Genomic DNA, 14187 nt, shown 5'->3' with positions numbered 1-14187 from the left:
GCTTTCTACCCACCTTGTAGCGCATCCATCCAGCCCATACTACTTTAACTTGCTGACAAGAATACTGTGGGAGACCGTGTCAAAAGCTTTGCTAAAGTCGAGGAATAACACGTCCACTGCTTTCCCTTCATCCACAGAACCAGTTATCTCATCATAGAGAGCAATTAGATTAGTCAGGCATGACTTTCCCTTGGTGAATCCATGCTGACTATTCCTGATCACTTTCCTCTCTTCTAAGTGCTTCAGAATTGATTCCTTGAGGACATGCTCCATGATTTTTCCGGGGACTGAGGTGAGGCTGACCGGCCTGTAGTTCCCAGGATCCTCCTTCTTCCCTTTTTTAAAGATTGGCACTACATTAACCTTTTTCCAGTCTTCTGGGACTTCCCCCGATCGCCATGAGTTTTCAAAGATAATGGCCAATGGCTCTGCAATCACATCCGCCAATTCCTTTAGCACTCTCAGATGCAACGCATCCGGCCCCAGGGACTTGTGCACATCCAGTTTTTCTAAATAGTCCCGAACCACTTCTTCCTTCACAGAGGGCTGGCCACCTCCTCCCCATGCTGTGCTGCCCAGTGCAGTAGTCTGGGAGCTGACCTTGTTCATGAAGACAGAGGCAAAAAAAGCATGAGTACATTAGCTTTTTCCACATCCTCTGTCACAAGGTTGCCTCCCTCATTCAGTAAGGGGCCCACACTTTACTTGGCTTTCTTCTTGTTTACCCAAGAAAGAATTTTCTGTAGTACCTGGCTGGTGAATCTTGCCCATATGCTTAGGCTTTAGCTGATCGCCATATTTGGGGTCGGGAAGGAATTTTCCTCCAGGGCAGATTGGAAGAGGCCCTGGAGGTTTTTCGCCTTCCTCTGTAGCGTGGGGCACGGGTCACTTGCTGGAGGATTCTCTGCTCCTTGAAGGCTTTAAACTACGATTTGAGGACTTCAATAGCACAGATATACGTGGGAGGATTTTTTTGTAGGAGTGGTGGGTGAAATTCTGTGGCCTGTGTTGTGCAGGAGGTCAGACTAGATGATCATAAGGGTCCCTTCTGACCTAAATATCTATGAATCTATAACATACCTGAAGAAACTCTTCTTGTTACTCGTAACATCCCTTGCTAGCTGCAACTCCAGGTGTGATTTAGCCTTCCTGATTTCATTCCTAGATGCCCGAGCAATATTTATATACTCGTCCCTGGTCATTTGTCCAATCTTCCACTTCTTGTAAGCCTCTTTTTTGTGTTTAAGATCAGCAAGGATTTCACTGTTAAGCCAAGCTGGTCGCCTACCATATTTACTATTCTTTCTACACATCGGGACGGTTTGTCCCTGTAACCACAATAAGGATTCTTTAAAATACAGCCAGCTCTCCTGGACTCCTTTCCCCCTCATATTATTCTCCCAGGGGATCCTGCCCATCAGTTCCCGGAGGGAGTCAAAGTCTGCTTTTCTGAAGTCCAGGGTCCGTATTCTGCTGCTTTCCTTTCTTCCATGTGTCAGGATCCTGAACTCGACCATCTCATGGTCACTGCCTCCCAGGTTCCCATCCACTTTTGCTTCCCCTACTAATTCTTCCTGGTTTGTGAGCAGCAGGTCAAGAAGAGCTCTGCCCCTAGTTGGCTCCTCTAGCACTTGCACCAGGAAATTGTCCCCTACACTTTCCAAAAACTTCCTGGATTGTCTGTGCATCGCTGTATTGCTCTCCTAGCAGATATCAGGATGATTCAAGTCGCCCATGAGAACCAGGGCGTGCGATCTAGTAGCTTCTGCAACTTGCCGGAAGAAAGCCTCATCCACCTCATCCCCCTGGTCCAGTGGTCTATAGCAGACTCCCACCACGACATCACCCTTGTTGCTCACGCTTCTAAACTTAATCCAGAGACTCTCAGGTTTTTCTGCAGTTTCATACTTGAGCTCTGAGCAGTCATACTGCTCCCTTACATACAGTGCTACTCCCCCACCTTTTCTGGCCTCCCTGTCCTTCCTGAACAGTTTATACCCATTCATGACAGTACTCCAGTCATGTGAGTTATCCCACCAAGTCTCTGTTATTCCAATCACATCATAATTCCCTGACTTTGCCAGGACCTCCAGTTCTCCCTGCTTGTTTCCCAGGCTTTGTGCATTTGTATATAGGTACTTGAGATAACCCGCTGATCGCCCTCATTCTCAGTATGAGGCAGGAGCCCTCCCCTCTCATATGCTCCTGCTTCCTCCTGGTATCCCGCTTCCCCACTTACCTCAGGGCTCAGGATTACAATTATAACAGAATACAAAATGTACAGTGCTCACTTCATATTTATTTATATAACAAATGTTAACACTGTAAAAAACAAAAGAAATAGTATTTTTCAATTCACCTAATACTATAGTGCAATCTCTTTATCATGGAAGTTGAACTTACAAATGTAGAATTATGTACCAAAAATATAACTGAATTAAAAAACAAAACAATGTAAAACTTTAGAGCCTATAAGTCCATTCAGTCCTACTTCTTGTTCAGTCCATTGCTCAAACAAATTTGTTTACATTTGCAGGAGATAATGCTGCCTGCTTCTTGTACACAGTGTCACCTGAAAGTGAGAACAGGTATTCTCATGGTACTGTTGTAACCGGTGTTGCAAGATATTTATATGCCAGGTGCGCTAAAGATTCATATGTCCCTTCATGCTGCAACCAACATTCCAGAGAACATGCGTCCATGCTGATGACAATCCAAAGCAGGGCAGACTGATGCATGTTCATTTTCACCATCTGAGTCTGATGCCACCAGCAGCAGGTATTTTCTTTTTTGGTGGTGCGGGTTCTGTAGTTTCCACATTGGAGTGTTGCTCTTTTAAGACTTCTGAAAGCATGCTCCACACCTCATCCCTCTCAGATTTTGGAAGGCACTTCAGATTCTTAAACCTTGGATCAAGTGCTGTAGCTAGCTTTAGAAATCTCACATTGTAACGTCTTTGCATTTTGTTAAATCTGTTGTGAAAAAGTGTTCTTAAAATGAACAACGTGCTGAGTCATCATCTGAGACTACTATAACATGAAATATATGGCAGAATGTGCATAAAATAGAGCTAGGGACATATAATTCTCTCCCAAGGAGTTCAGTCACAAATTTAATCAACACATTTTTTTTAAACGAGTGTCATCAGCATAGAAGCATGTCCTCTGGAATGGTGGCCGAAGCATGAAGGGGCATATGCATGTTTAGCATATCTGGCACGTAAATACCTTGTAATGCTGGCTACAAGAGTCCCATGCTAACACCGGTTTTCACTTTCTGATGACATTGTAAATAAGAAGTGGGCAGCATTATCTCCTGTAAATGTAAACAAACTTGTTTGTTTTAGGATTGGCTGAATGAGAAGTAGGACTGAGTGGATTTGTAGGCTCTAAAATTTTGTGTTTTGTTTTTGAGTGCAGTTCTGTAACAAAACAAAACTCTACATTTGTAAGTTGTACTTTCACCATAAAGAGATTGCACTACAGTACTTGTAGGAGGAGAATTGAAAAACATTGTTTCTTTTGTTTAAATTATTTTTATTACAAATATTTGCACTGTAAAAATGATAAAGTGAGTAGTGTACACTTTGTATTCTGTGTTGTAATTGAAATAAATATATTTCAAAACGTAGAAAAACATCCAAAATATTTAATAAATTTCAATCGGTATTCTATTATTTAACAATGCAATTAAAATTCAATTAATCATGATTAATTTTTTTAATTGCGATTAGTTTTTTTGAGTTAATCGCATGAGTTAACTGCGATTAATCAGCAGCCCTATTAAGAAGCCGTGTTATCTGGATATCAATTGTATAATACACCCAGGACTATAAGGAAAAACAAAATCAGAGATATGTTCCAGTGTGTTTGTTCCTGTATGTCTCCGAAGAGATGGACTAATCCCAGTAAATACTAAAAAGTGAAAGAAAAAAAAAGGGAAGTGGGGAGAGAGGAGGCAAAACACTGTTCAATAAATAGTATAATAACAATACACAAGAAATCCCAAATTTCTGAACAGCTGTTGGATTCTAACAGATGTATATATTCTGAATTTAGAAAATACCTGTTCCTCAATATTCTGATATTTAAGAAAAAACATCAGTAATGGAGGAATCACGGTAGCTATGAAAACCGTAACCAAAATACTGTATCATACCACTTACTGATCTTAAAAAACAAAACAAAAAGCAAAATAACCCACATGAAATCCAGCTGCATTTGTCACTTCATACTTCTTAACTGGCATAGGCATAATATAAAAATAAAATAATTTCCCTCTTTTCTTTCACAAGGTGGTTCTTGTATTATCAATACAATTAAACAAGTGTATGACTTGCGATGTCTCAATGCAACTTTATTTTGACAGTCCTTCCAGACTGAAGAGAAACATGTTTTTCTTCATTCTGACTTCCAACTTTTAATGCATTTTTAAAAAATATTTAAGAAAAAGAAAAATGCAAAACCTAGTAACTTGTCACCATAATTTAGGACTAGGAGTTTAGAATTCAATATTCAATGACATAAGAGATACAATATTGTAACTAAAAAAAACCCCCAAACATGAAAACATCTCACCAGACCATGCTCGACGTGTGTTATTTCGCGAGTGTCTCTTTGGAAGGGAACGAAGTACTGTGGATGAGACATTGCGAAGGGTTTGGCTGACTCTTGTTAGTAATCTGTAATGACCTTCTCGTCCTTCCCTTAAAAACCCGTGTAGAGACATGGATGTATTCTTCTATTTTCACAAAGTTATTCAACAAGGGGAAAAAGTTAACTCTTCAGACCTGTGTTCTGATGACACATCCAAAAGAAGTTTATGCCAGTGGCACCACCAAAAATTTCTCCTCCAGTAATCCCAGTGTGTGTGTGGGGGCGGGGAGGAGGGAGGAGGCATTCAAATGCTATAGAAAGGGGTGTGTGTGAAAAAGTGACAGAGGTTAAGAACTAGAAATAGGTGCAGGTTAATTTGTACTGTTCATGCTGTTCCTCAGAAAACAAAGCATGTTCCTTACCAAACAGAGTATAATAAACTACTGCAGTTGTTTCTCACTAACAGAAAATGCCAAGATAATTTCTAGATGAAGCTACAAGATTCTTTCAATTTCAAGTGTGTTTAACACCTTAATACTGAACATATGATATCTTGATAGAGAATAAATACATAATACATTCACAGCTTTCTCATCTTCAGTGGGAGCAGATAAAAAAAAGTTTCTCACATGCAGGTGAGACTAGCAGAAAAACAAACAGAAAAAAAGTGTTCAACAATACCTATTTTTCAATGAGATATTGAGCTGCAACTTTTTAAAACAATTTCATGCTGTTTTTGATTAAATCAAGAGACACATCCAGTTAGATAATTCTTTACCGCAGCATGCACTGTCCCACAGTATCAAAGAGTTGTTCTTCCATTTCCAAGTAACACCGCCTCTATGTTCGCATCCTTTTCGCTGAAGTGCAGGAATGTTCCACTGTTGCAAAGTGACATCTTAGGTTTTCAGTGAAGAAGGGCACTTGGAGGTCCTTTTCATGCATTCACAAATCAGCATTCAGCCAGGCAGAAATCTAATGCTGACACTCACTACACTTTCTGTGCCTGCGTCTGCACCAGCCTGTATGCCCCTGAGGCCAGCACTGTGCTGATATCAGCAAATCAGAAGAAAATATTGATGACAATACAATGCTGTACGCTAGAAATGGTGTATTTTTTCACCAATTTAGTCTGACTGGGATTTCCATCCCCCCTAAAACACAGAAAATCTGCATAGAACGCACCTGAGCCTTTCAAAGTCAAAGTGAGTTTTCATACTAAGCAAGCTGAAAGGCTTAAAAAAGAAACTTGAATCTTCCCGGGACTTTAATGAACAGCTAACAATGGGAAGGAAGGAAGGGGGAAATGGATCCCTGCTTTCTTAAAACATACCAGGAAATTCTGCACTGTCCACTCCTGTGTCTCTTTCAGTGTGGGAGAAAGGAAATTGATAACACTGCTTTACTTGGCAGTCAATTCTTTCCACTGACTTATGTTTAACTATACCTTGTGTGGTAACAGATTTAACACAATCCCATTTTATATATATCAGAAAAAATATTCTGAGATACAGCATATCAACTAGCTCTCTCTTTTTAAAAGGAATCCCTCTATGAAATTTTGTAAGCGAACTGAAGGTTGAATCCTTGTTTCAAGTCCCATTATACTGAATATCACTAACTTCCTAGAATATTTGTAGAGATACAAGGCAGGTGAGGCATTTTTATTTTAAAACCAATTTCTGTTGGAAAGTGTATTCCACTCCAACGGCAGCCTCTCAGCAAACCTGTTTCTGCTCTTGGTGGGGATTATTTTAATTCTATCATATATACTAATAGACCATGTGACAAAGTTCCTCCTCTGCCTTGGTGGGTCCTGCGCTTATTGGCGGATTTGCTCACCTCCGAGGTTCACGGCAGCCCTCAGTTTGGCCACTTTCGTGGCTCAAATCTGCCGTTCACTCAGTTAGCCTCATCACTGGCCAGCATGGGGAAAAGGAAGAAGAACAATCCCCACAGTCTCTGCTGATCCACCTAGTGGATCAGGGAACAGGACAGAGACCTTCCCCTCTGGTGGAACCCACAGTGCAGGTCAACTCCTCCGATATCAAGTAGGGAGTTGGGGGGGATGGAGGGAACCCTGGGTTCCAGCCCAGGGCCCTGTGGATTACAACTGTCTACAGGGGCTCCTGTAACAGCTAGAACTCCCTGGGCTACTTCCCCATGGCCTCCTCCCAACACCACCTTTATTCTCACCACCACTCTCTCACACCTCCTGATGTCTGATAATGCTTGTACTTCAGTCTTCCAGTAGTACGCCTTCTCACTCTCAGCTTCTTGCTCCTCTTGCTCCCATCTCCTCACACACACAACACAAACTGAAGTGAGCTCCTTTTTAAACCCAGGTGCCCTGATTAGCCTGCCTGTCTTAATTGATTTTAGCAGCTTCTTGATTGGCTGCAGGTGTTCTAATCAGCCTAACTTAATTGTTTCCAGAAAGTTCCTGATTGTTCTGGAACCTTCCCTGTTACCTTACCCAGGGAAAAGGGACCTACTTAACCTGGGGCTAATATATCTGCCTTCCATCACTCTCCTGTAGCCATCTGGCCCAACCCTGTCACAAACAGTAAAATCTTGTTCACTAGTGATAAAAACCCCTCTGCAATCCTTACTTTAAATGCAATTTATGACACAATGGAACTCTTAGGGGTGGCTGAAAAGGGCATTCTTAATGGTTACATCCTTTTCACCTGTAGTCGCAGTTTGAGCCCTGAGAGCTGCTGAAGGCTGGGTGGCAAGAAATAGAGCAAGAAGGATTCATATCAAATTACTTGTGCTGACAAACCCACACTTGCACAGGGAAATCAGGAGCCCCACAGATGAAGTGCTGTGCATAAACTTTTTATTGCATCTTTGCTGCACGAAAGAAAGGACAGGCTGAATCTGCCTCGTTGAGAAAGATGAATTGTTACAGTTGTGGCCTGTCGAATGCTAAAGTTTCACTAAAAAAAACCAATGACAAATATGACAATTGCAAAATCTGGTAATTAAGAAGAGACACAGAAATACTAACACACTGATTTACTTTATGCAAATTTCATTCCTTTCCATGTTGATTATTAATTTGCTACAATACTTGGACCAGTACAAAACTGGTGGGGCTAGGTTGATCACCCTCAACCAAAGACTCATTACACACAAACAGAAAATGGGGCGAGGGGAAAATCAGTTTAAACATGTACAAAACAATTGTTTTGTATTAGCTGTTCAATGCCTAAGCAATATCAGAAAGCGTGAGAATGGAATTTAACTTTTGTGACAGATAAAAACACAAAACACTTTGATCAAAGTTCCACCTTTTCTTGTGTAAATGACTTAGAAGGGGCAGTAAGATGTTGCTGGTCACATGCAGTTACACAGCAGGGTGGCTTAGGGAGAGCAAGTGCACCTCACAGCTTGCTACTCAGCTTCTGAGTAGAAGCACTATGCATGATCAGCTAGCACTTGCTGCAGACAGTATATGCCAGCCAACTTGACATTCCCCATAGCTGGCAGTCCACTGCTCGTTTTTGGGCTGTGTGCTTGCTGGTGCGTGCTAGCTGAGCATTCTCCTGAGCTGCCGGATGCTTATGTGGAATACTGCCAAATCATGTGTGTCAATGTTCCCCCATAGCATCTGACTCCCTGGAGACCAACAGCTGTCTACTGCTACCAACTAATAAATTACTCTTAGTTCAAAGGGTGCTGGATTGTGCTGTGGGACTGAAGGCTCTTGGTTCAAATTCTACTGAGGACCCATGTGGGGAATCATTACGCTTAAGCAGGAGCAAAATTTCTCTATGCTCTCTCCACCTACCTCCTATGTACCCTGTGCCACAAAGGATGGATTGTACCCCTTCTTGTTGAAGATTAAAGGTTTATGACTCACACTGCAAAAGTACCAAGGACGCAAAATCCCAATCAAATCAGGGCATTAAGCCACAATCACGTTGCTACAAGTAGCTTTTAAATTTTCGTTCATGCATTCAAAATTTGTTCTTCGCAGTAAAGAAATTAATCACAACAATGGCCAGGGCAATGCACAATCAGAAGGAAACAGATGGTGTGATGCAGCATTTCCCAAACAGCAGCCGTTCTCATATCACCAGAAAAATAATCTGAGTATTTTCCTTGCTGTTTGGTTACTATAACAAAAAAGTACATGGACAGGATTTCTTCTGTGCTCTATACTGCATCAACAGGCTAATTAGCAGTTTTGAAAAGATAGCTATATTCTTTGAACATTAATTGGAACTACTAACTAAACTGCACCTGATCCCCTCTTTCTGCTTTGTAAACAGTAATACGCACAGGGGAACACCGCTGTGACTACAGTTAATGACTATGAACAGAGTGGTGGAATCAGAAAAATCATGGAATGGAGCAGGTTTAATTTTTCCACTTACTTATTTGAATAATTTCTAATTTCAGCTGCACACAAGAATATCATTCCATTAACTTGCATTTTATAAGTTATCATTGACTCTTCTTTTGAGAATTTATGACTGTCCAAACATTCCCCCCCCACACACAGTAAAATAATTTTGGTTTTTCTTTGAGCTCATGAAATTAATTTGCTGTTTGACACTCTTGTTATTTCTTTCACCTGTGTGTATACAGGTGTCTTATCTTTGCTGAACATCTTGAAATCCCTGATGTCATTTTCCCAAAACTGATGAGTAAGTTATTTCCTACAACCTTGTATTAACCATATAGCTCTGAAAAGTTCAGATGTAGCACAAAATGACCCTCTTCCATGAGTGCAAAAGGTTCTGGTATCAGCACCAGTGCAGTTCTGGTGCACAAGAGGATGCAAGGCACGCAGGAGGCAAACATACCCTATATGCCCTCCAGCTCCCAGCACACAGGTGGTGGGGTGGGCTGAAGGATCCGCTGCTCTGTGGAGGAGTCCATCTTCTCGCCCACTCATCCTGCGGGAGGGATACCTTAAACCTACAGCTGCTTCTGCAGACAGAGCTGCAAGCACAGCTTTGCAATCACTCTAAATCAAAGGGCGTACGCCAGTTTACATTTTGTATATTTGGGGGGGAAAAAAATGTTAAGGTGCTGTGTGTGTCCTTCAACAGCAGCACATGCTCAATGAGATCAAGAATCCAGTGAACTGGAGGAGAAAGCACAACAGAGATGTTTATTAAAAAAAGCTCAAGCTGTTAATTAGCTCACAGCACACGAATGATGATTGATCTTGCTGAAAAACCGACATACAAACAAAATGATCTCAACTGGAATTATATTATATTGTCCAATAAACTGGTTCCATTACATGTAGATAAGAAGTTTAGCATAAAGTGATTCCTATTTTGTATTTTTACTTGTTTCAGGTATCTGAACAGAGGTATGCTAACTATAGAACCTGTATATTATCTTGCACTGTACTGTATTTGTTTTATAAACACGCGTGATAGCTCTTTCAAAGGATGATGTGATTGTACATACATATATATATTTTAAATAAACTCACAAGATGAACACATACCCTAGGCAAAAGAGATTGGCTTTGCATTAGCTGAGAGAGTGAGGCCTTCCAAGGTTGCAGCTTTTCTCTGAACTTGGATGGGTAGATGCTGCCATCACTCAAGTGCAAAAACCCCTTTGAGAACCCAGAAAGGCACACTTGGCAATTCCTTCCTGTGGGGTACCCTCAAGCCCTTTCACCTCCCCCCCCCCCCCAAGGAAGAGCTGAGAAAGAAAACAAAGGAAATCAGCTGTTGCCACCAGCTAATTAAACACCACACACACAAACCTCTTAGGACACAAAATCCAATCTTGTTCTTAAAAAAGGTAAATTTTATTAACAACAAAAAGAAAGAAAATACATTTGAAAACTTAGGCTATTGCTAGATTTAAAAAACCCACTTACAAGAATTAAGTATCAAGAATAACCTTGAGGTCTAGCTTAAAGGTTACAAGCAAAATGAAAGCATTTGGGATTAGCACAGAGAAGTCCACAAGCCATAAAGAAATAAACAGAGATAAACCTAATCGCGTTTTCCTAGATGTTTCCTGATCTACTTACATATGTGGAGTTTTAAAATGAGTAGTTTCTAGATACGATTTTTCATACCTGGCCCAAACTTACAGCATAGCTGCTCTGGCCCTTCTTTCCTGGAGAACAACACAGACAAAGGGGGAAGTTTTTCCCCAATTTTAAGAAGCTCTAGCCTTCCCATTGGCTCTTTTGGTCAGGTGCCCACTCCCTTCCTTTTACCTATGCAGGGAGACATTTTAACCCTTTACAGGTAGAGCAAGTAGAGAAAACTACTAAGAGGGATTTTATAGCTAACTGGCTGGCTGGCTGCATAAAAGGGAGCTACCCCCCATCCCTTCATGTATCACAAATCCCCAATACACTGCCAGTAAATATTGGAGGTTAGCAAATATATTATTAAAGCACTACCTGACTTCATTAGAAATCCAGACACAAACCCTGAATTAGCTTGCATGTGAAAATTAGGTTAGTTGTCCAATCTTAGTCCTGATAGCCTATCTCCAAAGGTGGACTACGACCGTAATAGCAGGTGAATATAAGCTGTTCAGGACTGAGGTAACTTGACAATTTCTACACTTGTCTATTTACATATGCATATTGTGTCACTATAGCACAGCTGCCAATCCCTCACTCTCAGGCATTTAAATAGTTACCTCTCTCAAAAAACCTAACTATTTTTTAACCACAATAGTGATTTTTAGGGCATGGCTAAACAGTAAAGATTAGTTTAATGACTTCAGTTTAAAACCGAAGCAAAACATTTCACAACTTAAGAAATTCCATCATGTATCTTCCCTTCTATCCATAAAAGGATTCCAGTATCCTAGAGAAACTTGGCAATATTTATATTTCTTGAAATAATACCTAAAAGGCAAAGGCTGTCAAGCCTAAAATTTGCCTTTTTTGGACGTTGTCCCATATTGTAGGTCTGAACTTCCCAGTTCTAGCATTGTATTTATTGGATTAAAAAAAGAAAGTTATGACCTGTGTGCTAATGCTATGATTGGAGATGGCATATGGGTAGCAGTTTGTACTGGTCACACAGGTAATGAGATGGGCTGAAGGGGGATTATTTATTACACAAACTATAATGGGGGCACTGGTCACAAGCCACTCTAGAGAAGATTGTTTAACAACTCTCTCTGACCCTCCCCATTCCCACCCAAAACAGCACTATGCAGGACAAGATGGGTGCAAAAAGCCAAATTTTGACACAAACAGCAGGAGAGAAGGGGCTTTGAGTGTTCTGAAGTAAACAGGTTCCAGTTATAAGCTTTTAACAGGTGCACAGTACACCTTTAGCGAGTTTTGTTGCTAAGCTCCTAAAACCTGATAAGCCTCTCTCCTCATGCTGTTCTGTCACAACTGAGATTAGTGAGGGAAGTCAAGCTGGCACTTCTTTCATTTAAAAAGAGGCGAAGCATTCTCCATGAGGGCAAGTTTAGAATTCATTTCCCAGTTATTCTAAAAGGCCCAAACTTCATGGGCTTCAAGGACACTGCAAAGCCCATCATTATATGAGGGGTTTCAGGAGAGGGATGCTGCTTGAGAGTAAAAACTATGAAGGGAGAGAATTATTTTGCTGTAAGGTTTAGCAAGTTATTGCTGTATATGCTGCAGATTGCTGTTGGATCAGTACTTTTAAATAGTTGGCAGGGGCTCCTAGAGCCTGGGATTAGGGTTACCAACTTTCTACTCACACAAAACCGAACACCCTTGCCCTGCCCCCACTTACTCCATCCCCCCCCGCCCCCGCTCGCTTGCTCTTCCCCACCCTCATTCATTCGCTCATTTTTATTGGGCTGACTCAGCACGTTGGGGTCCAGGATGGGGTGCAGGCTCTGGGGTGGGGCCAGAAATAAGGAGTTCAGGGGGCAGGAAGGGGCTGAGGCAGTGGGTGAGGGCTCTGGCTGGGGGTGCAGGCGAGGGCTCTGAGCTGCGGGGTAGAGCTGAGGGGTTTGGAGTATGGGAAGGGACTCCAGGCTGAGGCAGGGGGTTGGGGTGCGGGAGGGGGTATGGGCTCTGGGGTGGGGCCAGAAATGAGGGGTTTGAGTACTGGAGAGGACTCTGGGCTGAGGCAGGAGGCTGGGGAGTGGGGGGGGGTTCAGCTGGGGGTGCAGACTCTGGGGTGGAGCTGGGGATGATGGGTTTGGGGTGTAGGAGGGCACTCTGGGCTGGGACCGAGGGGTTCGAGGGCGGGAGAGGGATCAGGGCTGGGGCGCAGGAGGGGAGCAGGCTCCAGGTGGTGCTTACCTCAGGCGGCTCCCAGAAGCAGCAGCATGTCCCCCACTCTGGCTCTTAGGCGGAGGTGCGGCCAAGTGGATCTGCACACTACCCCATCCACAGGCGCTGCCCCTGCAGCTCCCACTGGCCACGGTTCCTGGCCAATGGAAGCTGCGGAGTGGGAGCTTGGGACAGTGGCAGCGCACAGAGCCACCTGGCTGCCCCTAGACCTAGAAGGCAGAGTGGGGACATGCTGCTGCTTACGGCAATTGCAGGAGCCTGACTTAGCCCCACCGCACGGCCAATTGGACGTTTAACCGCCCGGTCAGCAGTGCTGACTGGAGCCACCAGGGTCCCTTTTCGACCAGGCATTCCAGTCGAAAACCAGGTGCCTGGCAACCCTACTGGGGATAGGTTTTGTTTATATAAATCTACACAAATAAAGCGTGCCATGGAGGATGGCTGCTTTGTGGCTATGTACATAGACTATTTAGTTTCTCCCTTTCAGTCAGCTGTATTACTCCAATCAGGCCAGGACTCACAGCTAAATGCAGGGAGTATTAAAAAGGATGCTTCTGCTGCTACCACTGCTTTCCTCAGGAAAAAAAAAATGTTCCCCCTGGTTACAGGTAGGACAATATACACTGACCTAGGAGTCAAGTGAGCCTGAATTCCATTCATACCTCTTCCACTATTTGTCCTAATCCTTTTCCTGCTTTTAATAATCCTCTTTTTTTCTTGTTTTATCTGGCATATTGTTAGGTACGACTGTTTGAGATTAAAGTATATGTTTAGAAATTCTTCATATTTTTGTAGTATTACATTGATTGTAAATGTGTAATATTAGCTATATTTCATTTTCACAGAAATAGTATTACTTCTAATATCTTATAAAGATGGCATGTTATAAATAATATCTTTTAGCGATCTTTAAGAAATACTAAGAAAATCCCTGAACTGACAGAAGGCAAAAGAATTTTTCTTAGATCATTGCTATAATGCAGCAGCGTGTTTTCCTTCCATTGGACAAAGCCCATAGGGATGCAAGATTGACAAATCAGATAAAGGGCTATGTAAAACATTGAATAAAGGCTGAGATTTTCATAATATAATGAACACACAGAACTCATTTTGAACTGCTTATTTTAAACATCACCCAAGTGAGCCTCCAACAGGTTCTTTACGCAAATTAATATATATAATTAAACAAAATTGTGAGAAACATTAAACTGGAAAGGAGGGAGTTGTCAGTGTGAGGTCTGCCAGTTTCCAAAACAGAAACGCAAACTTTAATTCTAAACTGCCTGATCAGAATTCTTTTTCCAGCCTGCTTATCAGTTAGAGAACTATCCCAGTCACTTCTTAAAAACCACAGGTAAT

General features: G+C 42.1%; 1 protein-coding gene across 13 annotated transcripts in view; it reads right to left on the bottom strand.

Annotated features, from left to right (window-relative positions):
• The window catches only part of MCF2L (MCF.2 cell line derived transforming sequence like), a 262290-nt gene that overhangs the window by 166725 nt on the left and 81378 nt on the right, over positions 1 to 14187 (bottom strand). The window contains exon 1 of one of the 13 annotated variants that reach the window (XM_048855515.2): positions 4578 to 4728. The exons of 11 other annotated variants lie outside the window; for them this stretch is intronic. In XM_048855515.2, coding sequence (XP_048711472.2) covers positions 4578 to 4728 — 151 coding nt within the window. Of the gene's footprint in view, positions 1 to 4577; positions 4729 to 14187 lie in introns of those variants that run through there. One more of the 13 variants, XM_048855562.2, reaches the window with a different exon arrangement.

Source organism: Caretta caretta, chromosome 1 (assembly GCF_965140235.1).
Source record: "Caretta caretta isolate rCarCar2 chromosome 1, rCarCar1.hap1, whole genome shotgun sequence".
NCBI classification, from domain to species: domain Eukaryota; kingdom Metazoa; phylum Chordata; order Testudines; family Cheloniidae; genus Caretta; species Caretta caretta.
This window is presented reverse-complemented; position numbering and strand designations above follow the sequence as displayed.